This window comes from Haliotis rubra, unplaced genomic scaffold (genome assembly GCF_003918875.1).
Source record: "Haliotis rubra isolate DU_JTF1 unplaced genomic scaffold, ASM391887v1 Scf295, whole genome shotgun sequence".
Lineage (NCBI taxonomy): Eukaryota > Metazoa > Mollusca > Gastropoda > Lepetellida > Haliotidae > Haliotis > Haliotis rubra.
The window spans coordinates 917,866-934,415 of NW_025766963.1; the positions used below are offsets into that span (position 1 = coordinate 917,866).

Sequence of the window (16,550 nt, forward strand, 5' to 3'; positions counted from 1 at the left end):
CACTCTGCTTCAAGCAATTGAGTGACACTCTCTGGATCATCTCTAGCTGTCTTGTTGTTGTTACACACCACGGTTTGAGAAGGAATATTGTTAATGCCTGTCATAAAGTGAAACCATCCACAACGGTGTCTACCAAGTCATGATCTGGGTGTTTTTTCAGCATCTGTGATAGAACTAAAATGCTTACAGGCGAGGTAACTGTAGTAAATCTACTGCCTTCGCTCTCAAGAGAGAGTCATTTCTTGTTGTTGGGACGCTTAGTCTTGCAGTCAGCCTGAGAATGACCACCAAGACACACCAAGCACACATGTGCAAACAGGCACTGGGAACAACCATTGTCTCCCTTGAAATTGTTGCAGACCTCCTGTCCGCCATGGTGTACCACCGGGCGACCCCGCACATCCCTGTCTGCACGTCGTCCTCGTCTGTCATCCCCAGAGTGGCGACGTGGACAGCTGTCTGCGCTATGCAGAGTACTAGAGCAGATGGTGCATACTGACGCCCGCCTACCCGCAGTGATGGAGACGTACACCTTGGTACCATACTCTCGCCACAGGGTAGCTGCTCTGGAAGCGAAAGCCCGATGATAGTCATAAAAGACCATAAGTGGAAGCCATCTCCGCAATGCTTGCTTGATAAGCCTGTAGCTCTGCTCGTCTGTCAGGGTCTGTCTCGAAAGTACTGACATGTATCATCCACAAGCAACATTAAAAATTCATTAATTGTCAGCGATTTCAGCAGCTTGGCTGACTGTGGGCCCTTGATACGAATTTCATTACCCTCCACGTCTGCCACTGTCCGAAAGTCGTTATCTTGGTGAGGGTCGTTTGAATCTGTTGACGAATGGCATCCGAGACACTGACTACCCGCGGAATGTCGTGAGATGCAATGCCGAATTGTCGAAGTCGCCTATCTGGACTTTCTCCGTGGTTGTGGGTGTGACCACGAACCGACACCAATTCCGCCGTTCTGGTTGACTGCTGCATTAACTGTGTGGCTGTTGTTGAGTTAGGTTCCGTGCGTGCGTCGAGCCTTTCCACTAACAAGGATACTAGAGCTGTAACTTGTTCTTGTAGAGCGTGGACACTGTTAGATGGCAACAGAGTATGGGCGGCTATCTTTGAAACCCCCGGATGTAGACAGTCTCGTGTGATCACGTGTAGCAGACGATTCGGTGAGACTTGCCCGAAGCTCTGCACACCGGAGGAATTTCTGAGTCTGCCAGCGTGTGCTGAATCCCATCATGAGTGTGATCCTGTCCCTCCTGCGGAGTGACCATTGCCGAGGGTCGTGACCTTTTGTGGACGTGCTGAATCTGCACAAAATTAGCCTTGATAAGTCGCAGCATTTCCCTGCACCAGGAAGCTGAATGTTGATATCATTCAGCGTACGCCTCATAAACGGAGATGTCCAGTCTTCAGGATGTAACGATGAATTCCCTGACGAAGGAGCCGCCATTGTCTCGGTGGCCCGTGGCGTCGCTGGACTTAGTGATCGCCCATGCAGACGTGACGATCTCGCGCTTGCAAGAACTGTCAGAGATGGTGAAACCGTTCTCCAAGCTCGCCCACGTGTACGGGGACAGTCGCCTTCCTTGGTTTGACAAGTATTGCAAAATAATCGATGTATAACTTGCTGTAACTGTCAGAGGGTATCCTGCTGACTCGTGTAATGCCAAATACCGGGGGGTAGTGCACTTTAAAACAAAGGAGAGATTACACTACACATATGCTTTAATGTGAGTACCCTGCAGTGTGTAACCCGAGCCTGTGCAAAATAGTGCGCTCATTGTTTTTGCCACATAAACAAAATTTATTCAAAAAACAAACAAATAACATCTAAAGTACATGTTGCAGTTATGGCTACGTTTGATCTTCTAACACTTGTGTAAAGGTTTAGAACATAGTGTACTGCACTAAATGTGTCAATTTCTTATGTAAATATTATTCAAATAATCAAAAGCTTTCAAAGAATAAAACACCGTAAACCTTTTATCCACGTATGATATGATATTGAACAAGGCTAAATGTAGAAACTGAAGTCAGTTTCATGAAAAAATATCTTACTACACGCAAAATATACATCATAATACTGACAGTGTAATCGGAAGGATAGGGCGATTGTGCTTACTCTTGTTCAACCGGCCTTCACCTCAAAGAAATTGCCTAATATGTACAACAATGTTGACATGACATCACTACCGTTGACCGATTTCTTACAAAAGGGCGGCTTGGCTGACAGGGGTACACAGGATTTTGCAAGGACCCTTCCATTGATTCAGGGATCGTGTGTACATAAATATGAGATGTAAGTAATCAGAATGATTCTGACTATCTGTGTATTGTTATATGTTTTTATCGTTTTCATTATAAGTAAGAGAAGATGCCAGAAATGCAGATAATTACCGTTGTCATTCTGCGTGATTTTGCGTCAGTCATGGCGTCACGCTAAACGGAAACTTGAATTATATAATCATTGCATTGTATCTATTTATAATTTCCTATTTCTGGCTACGATACTCTTTCCATGCACATTCCAAAGGTATTGAGCCATTGCAAATGAATGAATAGACAGATGAATATTGGAAAATTTCAGAAAATGCTACACAGTGTAAAATCAGAAGTTGTCTTTGTTTACATTTCAAACAGGCGCAGTCTTTCGAGCACAGCGTTCTTTTTCACACCCATTATGTTTTGTCTCAGTTTATCTGGACAGTTGGTATTGGTGACAAAGACCATTTGTAATTTGATTCTAAAATGTATGGGGAATTCAGTGATGCATTTGTCGCAGCTGAATATGAAATGTACGTGCTGTAATAGGCGTCTCAATACCAGCCTTCGAGAAACGTGATTTTGTAAACACTATCCAATATGGCGGAAAGCGCTCTACAGCGTTCGTGTAAGTGTATTTTCAAAAACATCCCAACCGATTCTAGATTCATCGGCAACGTTTCAAAATTATCATTAGCGATTTCATGTAAAACTGATATCAGTGATCATGAATGTGTTAATGTTGAAATTCAATACTCCCAGTAATTATCCGATTTTCACATTTCAAAACATACAGCAAATAACGCTGTGAATCGCGATTTCGTACTGTGTAAAAAATGGTGACATTTTCGATGAAGCCTATTTTGAAAGGTCATTTTCAGCACTTGAAGCTTTGTCTAAAATAATAGTGGATGGTATCAAGAAACAGGAAATCTCCCGCAGAATTCGAAACTGTGAAGTGCATTTTTGTGCGTGGGATATTTATCCCCCACAACGCATTTTGCAGGTGGTATTAAAATGGACTCCGTCCATCCGTGCCTCCGTGCGTCCGTCCGTCCGTCCGTGCACATCTTTTCCAGAGCATAACTCTAAAACCGTTCAATATTTCTTCACCAAACTTGGGACATAGATAGATCTGGTGGTCTACTGGTGCCTTTTGGTAGTTTTGGATTTCTGAATAAAATATTTTTTGCGTTTCCATGGCAACAAGTTTGACTTAGACTGAAATTGGTGGTAGTACTCTTTCCCGGAGCAGAACTCTAAAACCGTTCAATGTTTCTTCACCAAACTTTACACATAGATAGATCTGGTGGTGAACTGGTGCCTTTTGGTATTTTTTGATTTCTGAATAAAATATTTTTTTCGTTTCCATGGCAACAAGTTTGACTTTGACTGAAATTGGTGGTAGTGCTCTTTTCCGGAGCAGAACTTAAAAACTGTTCACTGTTTCATCACGAAACTTCATACATAGGTAGGTCTAGTGGTGAACTGGTGCCGCGGTGGCTGAGCGGTCTAGGCGTCTGACTTTGTGTGCTGGCGATAAGGTGCCTGACTCTGAGGGTGTGGGTTCGAATCCCGGATGAGGGCTCAACCCAAAAAGTACTAGAAACTGTACTTTACTAAGAAAGTGTAATCCCAAATATAACATATGTTAAGTTATGGGCTGACTATATTGCCATTAATGTTTCACATTGTCTAAGTTTGCTTTCATAATTCAGGTGGATCATTTCATTTAAATTCAAGGAAAACTTAATACCAAGCAATTTAAAAGGTTCTTGTTTCCAATCTAGGTTCCATTCTTGACATAATTTCCATTTTGATCTTTTCTTTGAACCTATCCATATAAGTTTTGTTTTATCAGTGTTTACTTTTAAACCAGTGAAACGAGTTGAAATGAGAGAAAAGAGAAAGTTTGAAGTACTGCGTAGAGGCATCTTTCAGACCCATTTAGTGTACAAGATGTGTCATCTGCATATTGAGAAAGAAGATATTCCATGTCCAATTTGAATACCGTTTATTATCCCCCACTGCGCGTTTAACGCGAAGCGGGCGATATAGTATTAGGCTCCGTCCGTACAAATTTGAATATCTTCTAGATTCTTTTCATATTTGGTACCTATGTTCATCACAGTATAAGAAATGTCCAAGTCAGGTTTGGTGACCTTGACCTTCATTTCAAGGTCACAAGGGGACTTTCACGTTTTACCTGCATGTTAAGCTATCTCAAGAACTGTTCACTGGATTTTCTTCATATGCAATACAAAGCGTTATCTAGGGAAGGTGCAGGGCCCAGTCAATTCTGGTGACCTTCACTTAATTTTCAAGGTCACAGAGACACTTTGAAGATTTCAGCATATTAACCTGCAGGTTATGCTTGTCAGCGAGATACCTCAGAACCATTCACTGGAGTTTCATCATATTTGACACCAGGCTTCATCCAGGGAAGGCGCAGGGCCCAGTCGATTTTGGTGACCTTCACTTAATTTTCTACGTCACAACGACACTTTGAAGATTTCAGCATGTTAACACGAATTGTCAGCAAGATATTTCAAGAACGGTTCACTGGAATTTCTTCAGACTTTAAAGACTTCCCTTGAATGTTTTTCAATAAGCAATTTCTTTAGTACTATTTTGCATATTTCAAACACTATGACATTCATGTCAAGGTCAAAGTCAGTCTTGAAAATATGTGTGTGTTTGAACATCTAAAGAGCAAGATATCAAAAGAGGTTGACTGGTCATGTTTTTGTTGACATTTAACTTAAACTTTCATTACTTTATAAGTTTGATTTGATAATTTGCGGCGGGGGATTATGTTACCTTAGTGACAGTGCTTGGTGTCTTTATTGTTCCAAATAAGTATTGCTTAAATTTCTACCCAAAGAAGAAATATATAAGGAGATAATGGATCTCCCTGACGACATCCTATGGATATGGTAAAACCGTTCACTAGAATGCATGATTCTATTCCATTATAGAAGGTATTTATCCATCTTTTTATTGAGTCTCCAAAACCGAAAAAGGACAGTATTTTTTCAATCAAATTCAAATCAACTGTATCGAATGCTTTTTCGAAGACTACCATGAGTAATAAGCCAGGGATCTGATGATCTCCTGTGTGTTGAATCATGTCATATATCTGCCTGGTTATGTCTCCGATGTATCGGCCAGACATAAATCCTTTCTGATTTTTGTTTATAAGCAGTTTTAGTATCTTTTGATTTCTATGGGAAATGGCAATAGAGGCATAAAAGATTGATAAAAGAGAAATTGGACGCCAATTATTCAAAAATTGTTTCTGTTTGTTTTCCTTTGGAATGCTCGTTATGAGGCCCCTTCTTTGTGATATTGATAGTTGGCTGCTTGTAAATGCAAGTTAAGGGATTTAATCAAGTATTTTCCAAAGTCATATAATTTTTTTTTAACAAATTCGGCAGTGAATCCGTCAGATCCCAGGCTTTTACCATTGTTATCCCCCGGCATGTAATGTTGGGGGATATAGTCGACACCTTGTCTGTCTGTCCGTCCGTGCGTAATCATTTTGTTTTTCAGAGCATAATTAAAAAAACGTTCAATGTTTTTCAACAAAAATTGGTAGATATATCAAACAGAACAGGGCTTCGTTTCCGGAGCACAACTTGAAAACCGTTCAATATCTTTCAACAGAACTTGGCAGATATATGAGACAGATCGAAAAGTGGTGCCTTTTGCTATTTACAGATTTTTTGTCATTTTTATTTTTCTCGGTTTCTATGGAAACGATTCGGACTTAGTCTAAAAAATATCAAGCTGGACTTTATGTAACTGTCAGATGATTTGTTCTTTCAAATATGTGGGGGCCAGGGGGGATATGTCATCTACTGATGACTCTTGTTAAGATGTTTTACAGCTTCTAGTACGTCACCCTTTTTATCATTTACTGAACTCATGACTAATCTTTTCAATGTTACGAATTTGTTTTACAATACATCAGTTCATGTGTAAACAGTACCTTTAAACAGTATGGAATATTTTGAAAAATTCAGTTTAGCACAGTTGCCTGAAGTAAGTGGCTATACAGTATTTACACCAGTGAGTCTAAACTTTTGATGGGAAGTATATGATGGAACAAAAATTTTGATACTACCCATGAGTAATCACACTGTAGTTTTTCCTTTATTTGATAATACTGCTTGACCAAAGTAGGTTCTTAAATGCAAAAGCTTCTGCTTTGTTGCTGTGATTGTGATGCTGTATATATTTGTGTTTATCTTGGTAGATCTTAATTGATTTTGTAACTGTCCTTAGGAGGAGATTGCAAACCGTGCAGTACTGCAGCAGGAAGTGCAAGATTCTAAAGGATTGTGGGAACAGGAAGTAGTATCTAGATCAAAGTTGGGTTTACGGGTGAGTTATTGAAAGTTGCATGTGAATGATATTTATAAATTTCAAAATTATTTGTAAATGTGTATTCCCTAAATATCTGTTATGTTAATACAACCTTTGTGCAAATTTTGCTTCTTGCCCTGTAAATTTTACATATTTACCTGTTGTATACTACTACATCATTAGCCAGCAAAGGATTTGATATACTACTTAACCAGTCCTACCTGAATCATATTTCCTTGCAACACATCTCTTACAGATACTCCCTTAAACATCTGGGTAAGAATTTGTCTCCAGCAACACATACATATGTATAGGCATCCTATGGCATTTGGCAATCAGACTCACTGAATTGGTTAACGCCGGTCACCATATACAAATTACACAGATTGATGCTCATGATGTCAGTGACTGGATTGTCAGGTCCAATCTCAAATAAATCCTCAAAATCCTGCCTCTGTTACTTCATTGCCATAATTCTGTATTATTTGAACTTCCATTACACAATAAAAGTCTTTAGATTTCAAAAGAAGTACTCTTCACTTTCAGCTAACCATTATCAGATGAGTAGATAATAATATTCTACTGCCCAGTGCCTCTGCCCTGTGCAAGGCAGATCTTTCTTCTTTTCTGTATATGCTGCAGTCTACATCTGAAAAAATATTTTTTTCTTGTACATTTTAGCAGTTTATGACACTGTAGGTAGTCTATATATTTTCTGTTTGATGCCATTAGATACTTCGTGTCAGATTGATTTGGCTGATTAATCTGGATTGATCACATAAATAGTTAATTAATGATATGTTGAGGACATAGAGTGTATGAAGTGCAAGACCATTTTGTCTCAACTCTTGACATGTAGAGGTGCAGAAATGTAATCAGTAGGCAAGGGGATAGGAGCCCTCAGTGCACCCTCTAAGTGACCTTCTTTGAGCAGATGACTAATGCTTGGAAGAAGAAACTTGATTCCAAGTAGGTGGACTCAATTCACCCCTACAGTCACATGACATTCCACTACAGTCATTCTCTGGTGCTTAATACATCGCCTTTCCAGTCTCGTGACGATCTTTTAATCACCCGGAATGGCAGTATCAGCTCCTAGTGGCAGTGTGCCCTATTTTTCCGGTTTGGCGATCACCATTTCTACAGTTACTTATTGTAGCGTGGATCCCTCTGACTCCAGCAATGGTTTCCAGTTAGGCGGTTTCGATTAGCTCTACAACTCCTTTTATTTCGACCCATCAACCCAGTTCTGCTCGACCAATTGATTCGGCGCTCCAGCATGGTGCACACTTTCAGTTCAGTTCAGCACTTCAGTCTGGTGCACCAATAGACCGATCCAGTCTCGGCCGATAAGCCCCGCCCACTTCGTTTTTGACATTAGGGGGGACAACCACTGGCAAATCACAATGGCGTCACCGCCAGCGAAACGTTACGTGATTGCGAACGTTGTTGATGAATTCTGCTTGTGATACTTTGGTATCCGTCGTTTGTGAATGTTACTTAAACAGGCAAGTTATACGTATGTGATTTTTAATATATTTTAGCTGGCAGATTACACCTGGCGAGTGAAAATGAGTTACATGCCCGATGAAAAAGCGTCTCGACTAGCTGCTGAGACTGTAGGAAGCGTAATTTCTTTCGAATCGATTAATCTATCTGGCAATTCACCTCCGTCACAGATATTAGCAGGGAAAGGATAACTGAATTTTGTTGTTTGGGTTTATAATTTTTAAAACTCGTGGAACACAACCACATGTTCATGTTGCAGATCGCTTCGTATCTATAAATAGATTATCAACACTGCGCAGTGCGCTTTGCTTATCCGCTTATGCTTGTTCAAATGTAGTTCAATAATCTGAAAACATGGGTTTCTATCTTTTAATGAATTAAGAGAATGGTAAATAAAAAGCAGAAAATATTTCCGCCTACTACTTCATGCAATTTATTTGTCTGTACAATTGATGTAAACAAATCAATCACAGCATGACCTATTTGATCTTATTTGGAAATCTGGAAAAAGTAATTGGGCTTGTAAACAATATGTTTCCATGGACGTATCTGGACATACCCAGAAGCAAATATTCAACAGCTGATCTGCAGCAACTCTCAGTAAAGTTTCTCTCTTCAAAATCTGTACACCATGATAAAATGACACTGAATATAAGGAAATCATTTTTTTAATCATCATTTCCATTTAATTTTTCTATATGTACTTTGTTGTGGAATCCTAAATTACATACAAACTTCCACAATACTGGACTTCATGAACTGCCAGCGTTTATGTACAGGTATGTCACAGCACCAGAACACAAAGAAGATCCAAGATACAGTCTGCACCTGTACACTAGCTGACCCATCTTCCAGAAATAGGAAACATGTGATGCAAAATCTTGGAACAGAGAATCCACAGTTATCCTAACAATTAACTAGCATTGAAATAGAATGTTACACAAAATACAAATGTAGATCTATTGTTTTTCATCAGAGATGTTTAACTGCTAACTACTAGTGTAAATAAGGTGCAAAGAATATATCCTATGTTCAAAGCCTTCTGTCAATACAATTATTGCTTCTTAATTAAACAATGATAATCTTTGTTTTATTAGATCTGAGACAATACCTAGAGGACATAACACTGATTTTGATCTATTTCCTTTTCTGAGATACTTACTGGTGTCATAAAATTATAGTAAAGTTGATTCAAAATTTGGTAAAAGTCATAACAAAGGTTTAGGAAAACAGACATGAAAATGTCCTGAAGCGCCTCACCTCCTACAAACCAGTGTGCAATTTAATATGAAGCTCATTTTGCAAATAACCATCAACAAACCTTGAACAATTTGTCCAAATCCACCATCTTAATAAACACTAGCTTTGGCTCATTCTTCAAATATTAGTAACCTCCTAAAAACTTATGATTTATAAGAAGAATTACATCAAATATGGGTTAAATACATGTTTCAATCTTTATTCCGCTACATGAAAAGTCACCTGAGATTTTTGTAAGTTATTCTGTTCCAGGACTACATAATGCCTGACCAGGGTTTGACCAAAACGTAGCCTTTGCTTTTCAAATGTTCTCGATGTTGAAATAACTTTAATGAGTTATGATACTAGCAATCACTTTCAGAATTATCTTATTAGTAAATGTAGTATTTACAAAAACATCTCTAAGCAGGAGCCTAGAAACTAAGTTAATACCAAGTGATTGTCCTGCCATGATATGTATGGTGTTTGTTTGCCTAGTTCTGCCTTTAAAATCAAAAATCTGATATGTCAATCAATTAAATAATTATTTATTATTGATTAGATTATTATTAATTTTATTACCCTTCCACGCTTACTAAAAAAAAGAAAGATTCTTAAGACATACCTTGATATCATTTCCAGTGAATTAATCAAAATTACAGTTGTAATATTACTCCTAAAATGTACCATTATATGTGAATAATTTATGTGGTAACAAAACTTCAAATAATGTTCTCATAATTAAGATATACACTTTATTTCACTCCGTCCAATACTCCAGAAAGTCACTATTCTTCTCACATAGTTTTCAGATTCGATCAACCTGGAGGAAGGTAATTCAGTTCAAAGTCCCATGCAACTCTTTATACAAAATCTGAAATATTTAAAGCATGGTTTTATAGGCACTCATATGAACTAATTTTGATACTTGGATATTGCATGATAGGCAACTGCTGACACTAACAATATTTCCGCTTGAATAAAAATATTACTCCTCGAATATTTTGCTCTGTTAACAAGATGCTGTAGGCCTCGGATTGTGCTTAGGAAACTTAAAACATCCTAAAATGTGTGACAAATTGAAGAATATCTAAGAGCTTAATGGGACAATATCCGCCACATTGTTCTTTCATGTAACAAGTTTTGCTATTTCGGTTGACCCTAACCGAAATGAAGATTTGTTTACATTGTGTCACGGCTTTCTCGCCTGTCTCATTTGAGCTTTATGGCGTACCAACTCAATGCCTAGTAGTGACTAAAAGCTGCTAGCAAAAACAATTTTGTAGTTACAAGAATTATCCGTGTTTATAACACTTGCAAAGTCTTAAACTGCTATTTGTTGTCATCAATTGGTAATGATTTTGCACATGTGCAAAAGTGTGGACATTCGTGCAAATTCTCATCAGCAGGCAGACGTAGGTTTCCTGAAGGATGGTGCAGACATTTAACTGATCGTCAGGCCTCTCGCGTTTCTTGATCCGCCTCCATTTTTGTTGTCTTGACCGTAATGGTTTTGTTAAGGTACACATTAAATCGCAGCAATATGTAATAAATATAGCGAGTGTAAATGGCATAATTCGAAGCACATCGCTTCGGATGCATTGTTTGACCCCGGAAATAAGTCTGACAAATCCACACAGCGCGCCCGGCCTGCTGATTGGCCAAAATTGACGCATGCGCCAGTTTTGATTGACAGACTGGATCGGTCTATTCCATACGGTTCAAGAGTTCATTCCAGTGTGCCGCTCCAAATTAGGAACAATTACCTGTATTGTTAGTAATTATTAGTAAAGTTACCTCTGGATTATGGTTGCCTTATTCCTGTGGATCCCACAGACACATACAGAATGGAAATGAAAATTTTAACTAAGTCATAGCTATCCCTAGTGGTATGCTTAAAGAGTTATACAGTTATCCCCCTTAGCTGTGACGTCACAACATAGTTGCTGAAAACCTCTCATGATTTTTCTGAAGAAAACTGACATCTTCTGCATCTCTTCATGGGGGGGTAGGGTGGGCACTAGATCCCATAATCTAGAGGTAAGTGACGTCACTTTTGGTCCAAGACTTCATATCCGGTTCTACAATAGTCTATTTGACTGAATCTCATTTTCACCGGTTTCTGTGATGTCACTTCCTCTTGATGACTTCGCTTCCTGTTTGATGACGTCACTTCATGTTGAGGACGTTACTTCCAGTTCAGGACGTCACTTTCCAGTTGATGACGTCACTTCCGGTTGATGACGTCACTTCCTGTAAGTGATTTCAAGTCTTCTCGTGGATTATTATTATCCCCCGCCGCACTTTGAAGATTTCAGCATATTAACCTGCAGGTTATGCTTGTCAGCGAGATACCTCAAGAACCATTGACTGGACTTTCTTCATATTTGACGCCAAGCTTCATTCAGGGAAGGCGCAGGGCCCAATCAATTTTGGTGACCTTCACTTAATTTTCAAGGTCACAGAGACACTTTGAAGATTTCAGCATGTTAAATTGAATGTTAAGATAGTCAGCAAGATATCGAAAAAAAAGTTCACTTGATTTTCTTCATTTTTGACACCAAGCTTCATCTAGGCGAAGGGCCCAGTCGATTTTGGTGACCTTCACATAATTTTTAGGGTCTGTCGACACTTTGCAGATTTCAGCATGTTAACCTGAATTGTCAGCAAAATATTTTAAGAACGGTTCACTGGATTTTCTTCATAGACTTTCAAGACTTCCCTTGAATGTTTTTCAATAAGCAATTTCTTTAGTACTAGTTTTGCATATTTCATACACTATGACATTCATGTCAAGGTCAACAACACGGAGAATGCACAACCGAGTTAACGTCGGATACATTGTTATTTACCGTAGCGAACCACAGAACTATCGAGTCGATATCACAAAGTACTATTCCCACCTGATTCAATGTTGGAATAAGCGTGAAACAACATACCTTTTTGATTATCAAGGAAAGTATACTAGCGAATGGTGTCTGCATGCGATTAACAATGGCCGTGACCTTTTCGTTAACTCAAGAGCATATTATTTTAGTTTATACACAAGATTGGAGTGGTTTCCGTTGGCATATGCCATTGCCGTAGTCTGTCATGCCCAATCTCAGAGCTCTTGAAACATATATTTCTTTTCGGTCATGGAGTAGTTTTGTCTTAGTTTATCATGAAAGTAATCTACAATTAGATACAAGTTAATGTGCGAAATGAAGTTTCTTTCTCATCCATAAATCTGAAATTGAGTACGCATTTTAGATATATACAAGTATAGGGCCTATTCATCAAATAGGGATATACACATGCTGAGGCATTAAAAATTTATGTTTCAAAAGAATTTCACTTTTAGAAAAATATTTATCAACGCAATAGGGTTATGTCATTAATGTACTGTGAATAAGTATTTAACAACTGCTCTCTCGAAATATTATTTAAAAAATTGTATTTCCCTGTCATGCATTCTTTACAACACTTCTGTAGCAATATCACATTTTCTTTTTGTAAGAAAACTATACTTGTAGAATATTTTTAGGATTTTACCTCCCATAAATCCCCCTGAACAACAACCATTGGCAAATCATACATCTAGGTGTTTTATTTATGACGGGTAGATTCTGCCCTTCTGATTGGCCCACTTGGTCACATGACAGCTTTGACGTTAAGCGATGTCAACCTCGGCACGTCATGAGAGGTTGATATAACAATCCAAGCACCTCCTGTGGCTAAAAATGAGATTTGGGATATTCCAGCTGTGAACTCCGCACTGTGTGCGTCACGCTAGCACTGGAACAAATATCCACATTTACAATCTTGGAAATGTCTTGGAAAGATTATGTTTCCAAGACATTTCCAATTTTGGAAAGATGATGTTTCCAAGACATTTCCAATTTTGGAAAGATGATGTTTCCAAAAATTTCCAATTTTGGAAATATCCGCAAGGGGAGATAACTGGTGGGTGATGGTAAATGATTGTTCTGCATGGGCTAATTGCTATAGTGGCATGGGGGCGTTAAGGCGACTGGCAGTAGTATTTGATGTTTGGTGTTGTTTTGGTAATGATTGTTTAAGGGATTAACGAAAGGATTATCGACTTGACTAGTCGAAATTGCAGTGGTGAACACATTTTAAATGTTCAATGTTTTGGGTGAAAAGTGAATTTTGTCACGTTTAGTTTAAGTATGTGTGATCGTAAGCTTATATCTAGTGAGTGAGAGATAATTTCGTACAAGGGCCACCGACCCGTTATACAATTATAAAGATGACAATACAATCCAGCGCCATATATAATATTAAGCTGTATGCTAACATGTACAATGTCTCATTTAATGTTATACTCTATATTAAAAACTTCGGCCTTTGTCAATGCAAGAAATATAAACTTAGCAAGATTGTTAACTGTTGTAGAATTGCAAGACAATAATAAGTTGATAAATTTAGTTTCACATGGATTATTTATGTAGTATTGTGGGAGCAGGCTGTTTCCCAGATCACAGTAAAATGAACATTCAATAAAGAATTGGTACTCTGATTCAATGGTAAGTACAATACACAGAGGGCAGAATCGCTCATGTTGTTTTATATTTACTTTTCGCCCATATTCCAACATTAAAGGATCGTCTGAACAACAAAACTTACTCAAAGCAAAAAGAATCATTGCGTTGCCGTCAATCGTTGCGTTGCCCTCCTAGGGGGTCGAGTGATGGTGTCACCATGCACAGATTTCCACCGGACCCCGTAGTTCGTGCTAAATGGGTTATGTTTGTCAGTGCCAAGCAAGCGTTGTGGAAGCTTGGAATGATATCTTAAATGTGTTCAGATCGCTTCGCGGAAGTTAAAGAATCAAAACTACTTACTAGTTGTAGTACAATATATATATATGATTGATGACCAAAAACATTTTCCATGACACAGCTTGAAGCATAACGATTTCTTTCTCGGAAGCGAGGTTGTGGTGGAAGTGACAATAATATTGTAAGTAGAGTTATATTGACACCCACCTCGCTTACACGAGAGAAATTGTTATGTTATAAGATATGTCACGCAAAATCCTATTGGACATCAATCAAATACATATTTTACTACCAGTAGAAAGTAGTTTTGATTTTGTACCTCGGTGAAAACAAACCTAAATAGCATTTATTCTCAGAGTGGCGGATGTTCGCGACAGGGGGCTGCCATTTTTAATAATCGTAACATCACGGGCTAAAGTCTGTTAAAGAATTAATGAGATTATGGTTTGTTTTCATCAAGTTAGAAAAGCAAAACTACTTTCTACTCGTAGTTAGATATTTGAATCATGGCCAACAGGATTTGGCATGACACAACTTGTAACATAACAATTTCTTCCTCGGAAGAGAGGTGGGGGTCTAAGTACTGCGCAATACTGCGCAATAATTTTCTTGCTACATTCCCGTGGTTAACGTCCACTCACCAGTATGTAGATACTAGTCAACGTGCGTCTTTATATTTGGTCTTATAATCCTAATTAGTTTATTATCATACTTGTATGCATTTTGAAACTAAATAAAAATCAGGCGATCTGCCTATGCTTATAACTGTAATATCTAGACATTTTATAGTTTGCCAATGTAAATCATAATTCGCACACACGCCCTAGTGTATGTTGTCTGTCTCATTACTTCACGACGAAATCAATGATTCTGTTGAATGCTACGACAAATGAATAAAAACAAAATGCAATTATTAAAATTAAAACAGATAAGAGTTATAAGAACAAGGTCAGGCTATTACTTTGTTCGAGGAATATATCCATCAATATCCACAAAAATGAGTGATATGCCATTCACCTGCAGCTGTTCCAAATGATGTGTCTTTTAACAGTCTAATACATATTTACGAAAAGTGATATATCGTTTCCGGTATTTCACATTGGTATATAGTCTCATTGGTCACCCAAGATAGCATACCTGGGAACTAACTGCATAATGTCCCCCATTCTTTACAAAAAAGTAATTTAGTTAGCCAATAATGAGCAATCAATCAATGTCTTGGCGGTTAATCCTTTGAAAGAAGGAAGTTGTTTTACGCAGACACAGACACGACAGAGTGTATTCAGTATAGATTAGTGAATCTACATACATAAACACTACCTTTTGACAAATCCGCTGTGTAAGATAAAAGTAATTAATCAATCAGCGTGTTATCGGTTAATCCTTTGATCGATGTTTATAATGTTGAGTATTTACTCCAGACACAAGAAATGCAAAATTGGAACCTTTGTCGGGTTATTTAAGTGGTGTTACCACTAATTATACCTGTTTTAAATTAATTAACTGACCATCAAGTGAATGATGACAAATAACATGTGTAGGTTTATACCACCTAACACGGGTTACAACAAGGGAGTATGAATTGCTGTATTGCATGCAATTTTAATTGTATGTGAAAACCTATGGGCCGACACTATTTTGAGAATACGGACAGAACTTCATTGTTGCATAAGAAATACATATAAGCATTTGCTGTGTGCTAAAACTGTATGTACCTATTTACCTAAGTAAATTTTCAGATTCTTCTAGCAATGGCAAAGTGGGGTTGTTTAGTTTACGGATTCAAATAGATCAAATGTCATTTTTTAATATTATACGTCATATTTTTACATGACGTGAATAAATATCGAGGTAAAAAAAAACACAGAAATGGGATCAATTATGATCAGTCATTATACCATCCAGGCATTAGAAAACCTGCAAAAGCCCACACTGCTTTGATACTTTAATACAATCAGACAAGAACTACCGGGGAAATTTTCAAATAACGGCATCTGATGGGCATCCACCCTTCCTAATGTCGCACTGTTTAGGTTGAAGAAATTAACCGTAACCGAGATGAGCGAGGCTGATCATCGTTTTCACTATCACTAGCGGCTGGCTCGAACAAATAAGGCCTAGTGACACCAGGCAATTACGACAGAATCGTCTATGAAAACAAGTTGTAACTCGGAAGGGGAGCAGGACAAAAGCCACCCGGACAAATGCCACCCAGTTGTTTTACCATTACAGAGAGGACAATTTTGATTTTAATGTTCATTTTGTTGTAAAATTATGTAGACTTTGATGAATAATTTGGTTTCTTAAACAAATGTATTCACTTTGATAAAAAAGTTCATTTTCATGTAAAAAATTTATTTCATAGTAATGTTGACTTTTT

At 38.0% G+C, this 16,550-nt stretch overlaps 1 protein-coding gene across 1 annotated transcript in view; it reads left to right on the top strand.

Annotated features, from left to right (window-relative positions):
* LOC124282195 (ankyrin repeat domain-containing protein 26-like) overlaps window positions 1–16,550 on the top strand; it is an 895,780-nt gene that overhangs the window by 681,796 nt on the left and 197,434 nt on the right. The window contains exon 37 of the mRNA XM_046718159.1: window positions 6,558–6,656. Coding sequence (XP_046574115.1) covers window positions 6,558–6,656 — 99 coding nt within the window. The remainder of the gene's footprint in view (window positions 1–6,557; window positions 6,657–16,550) is intronic.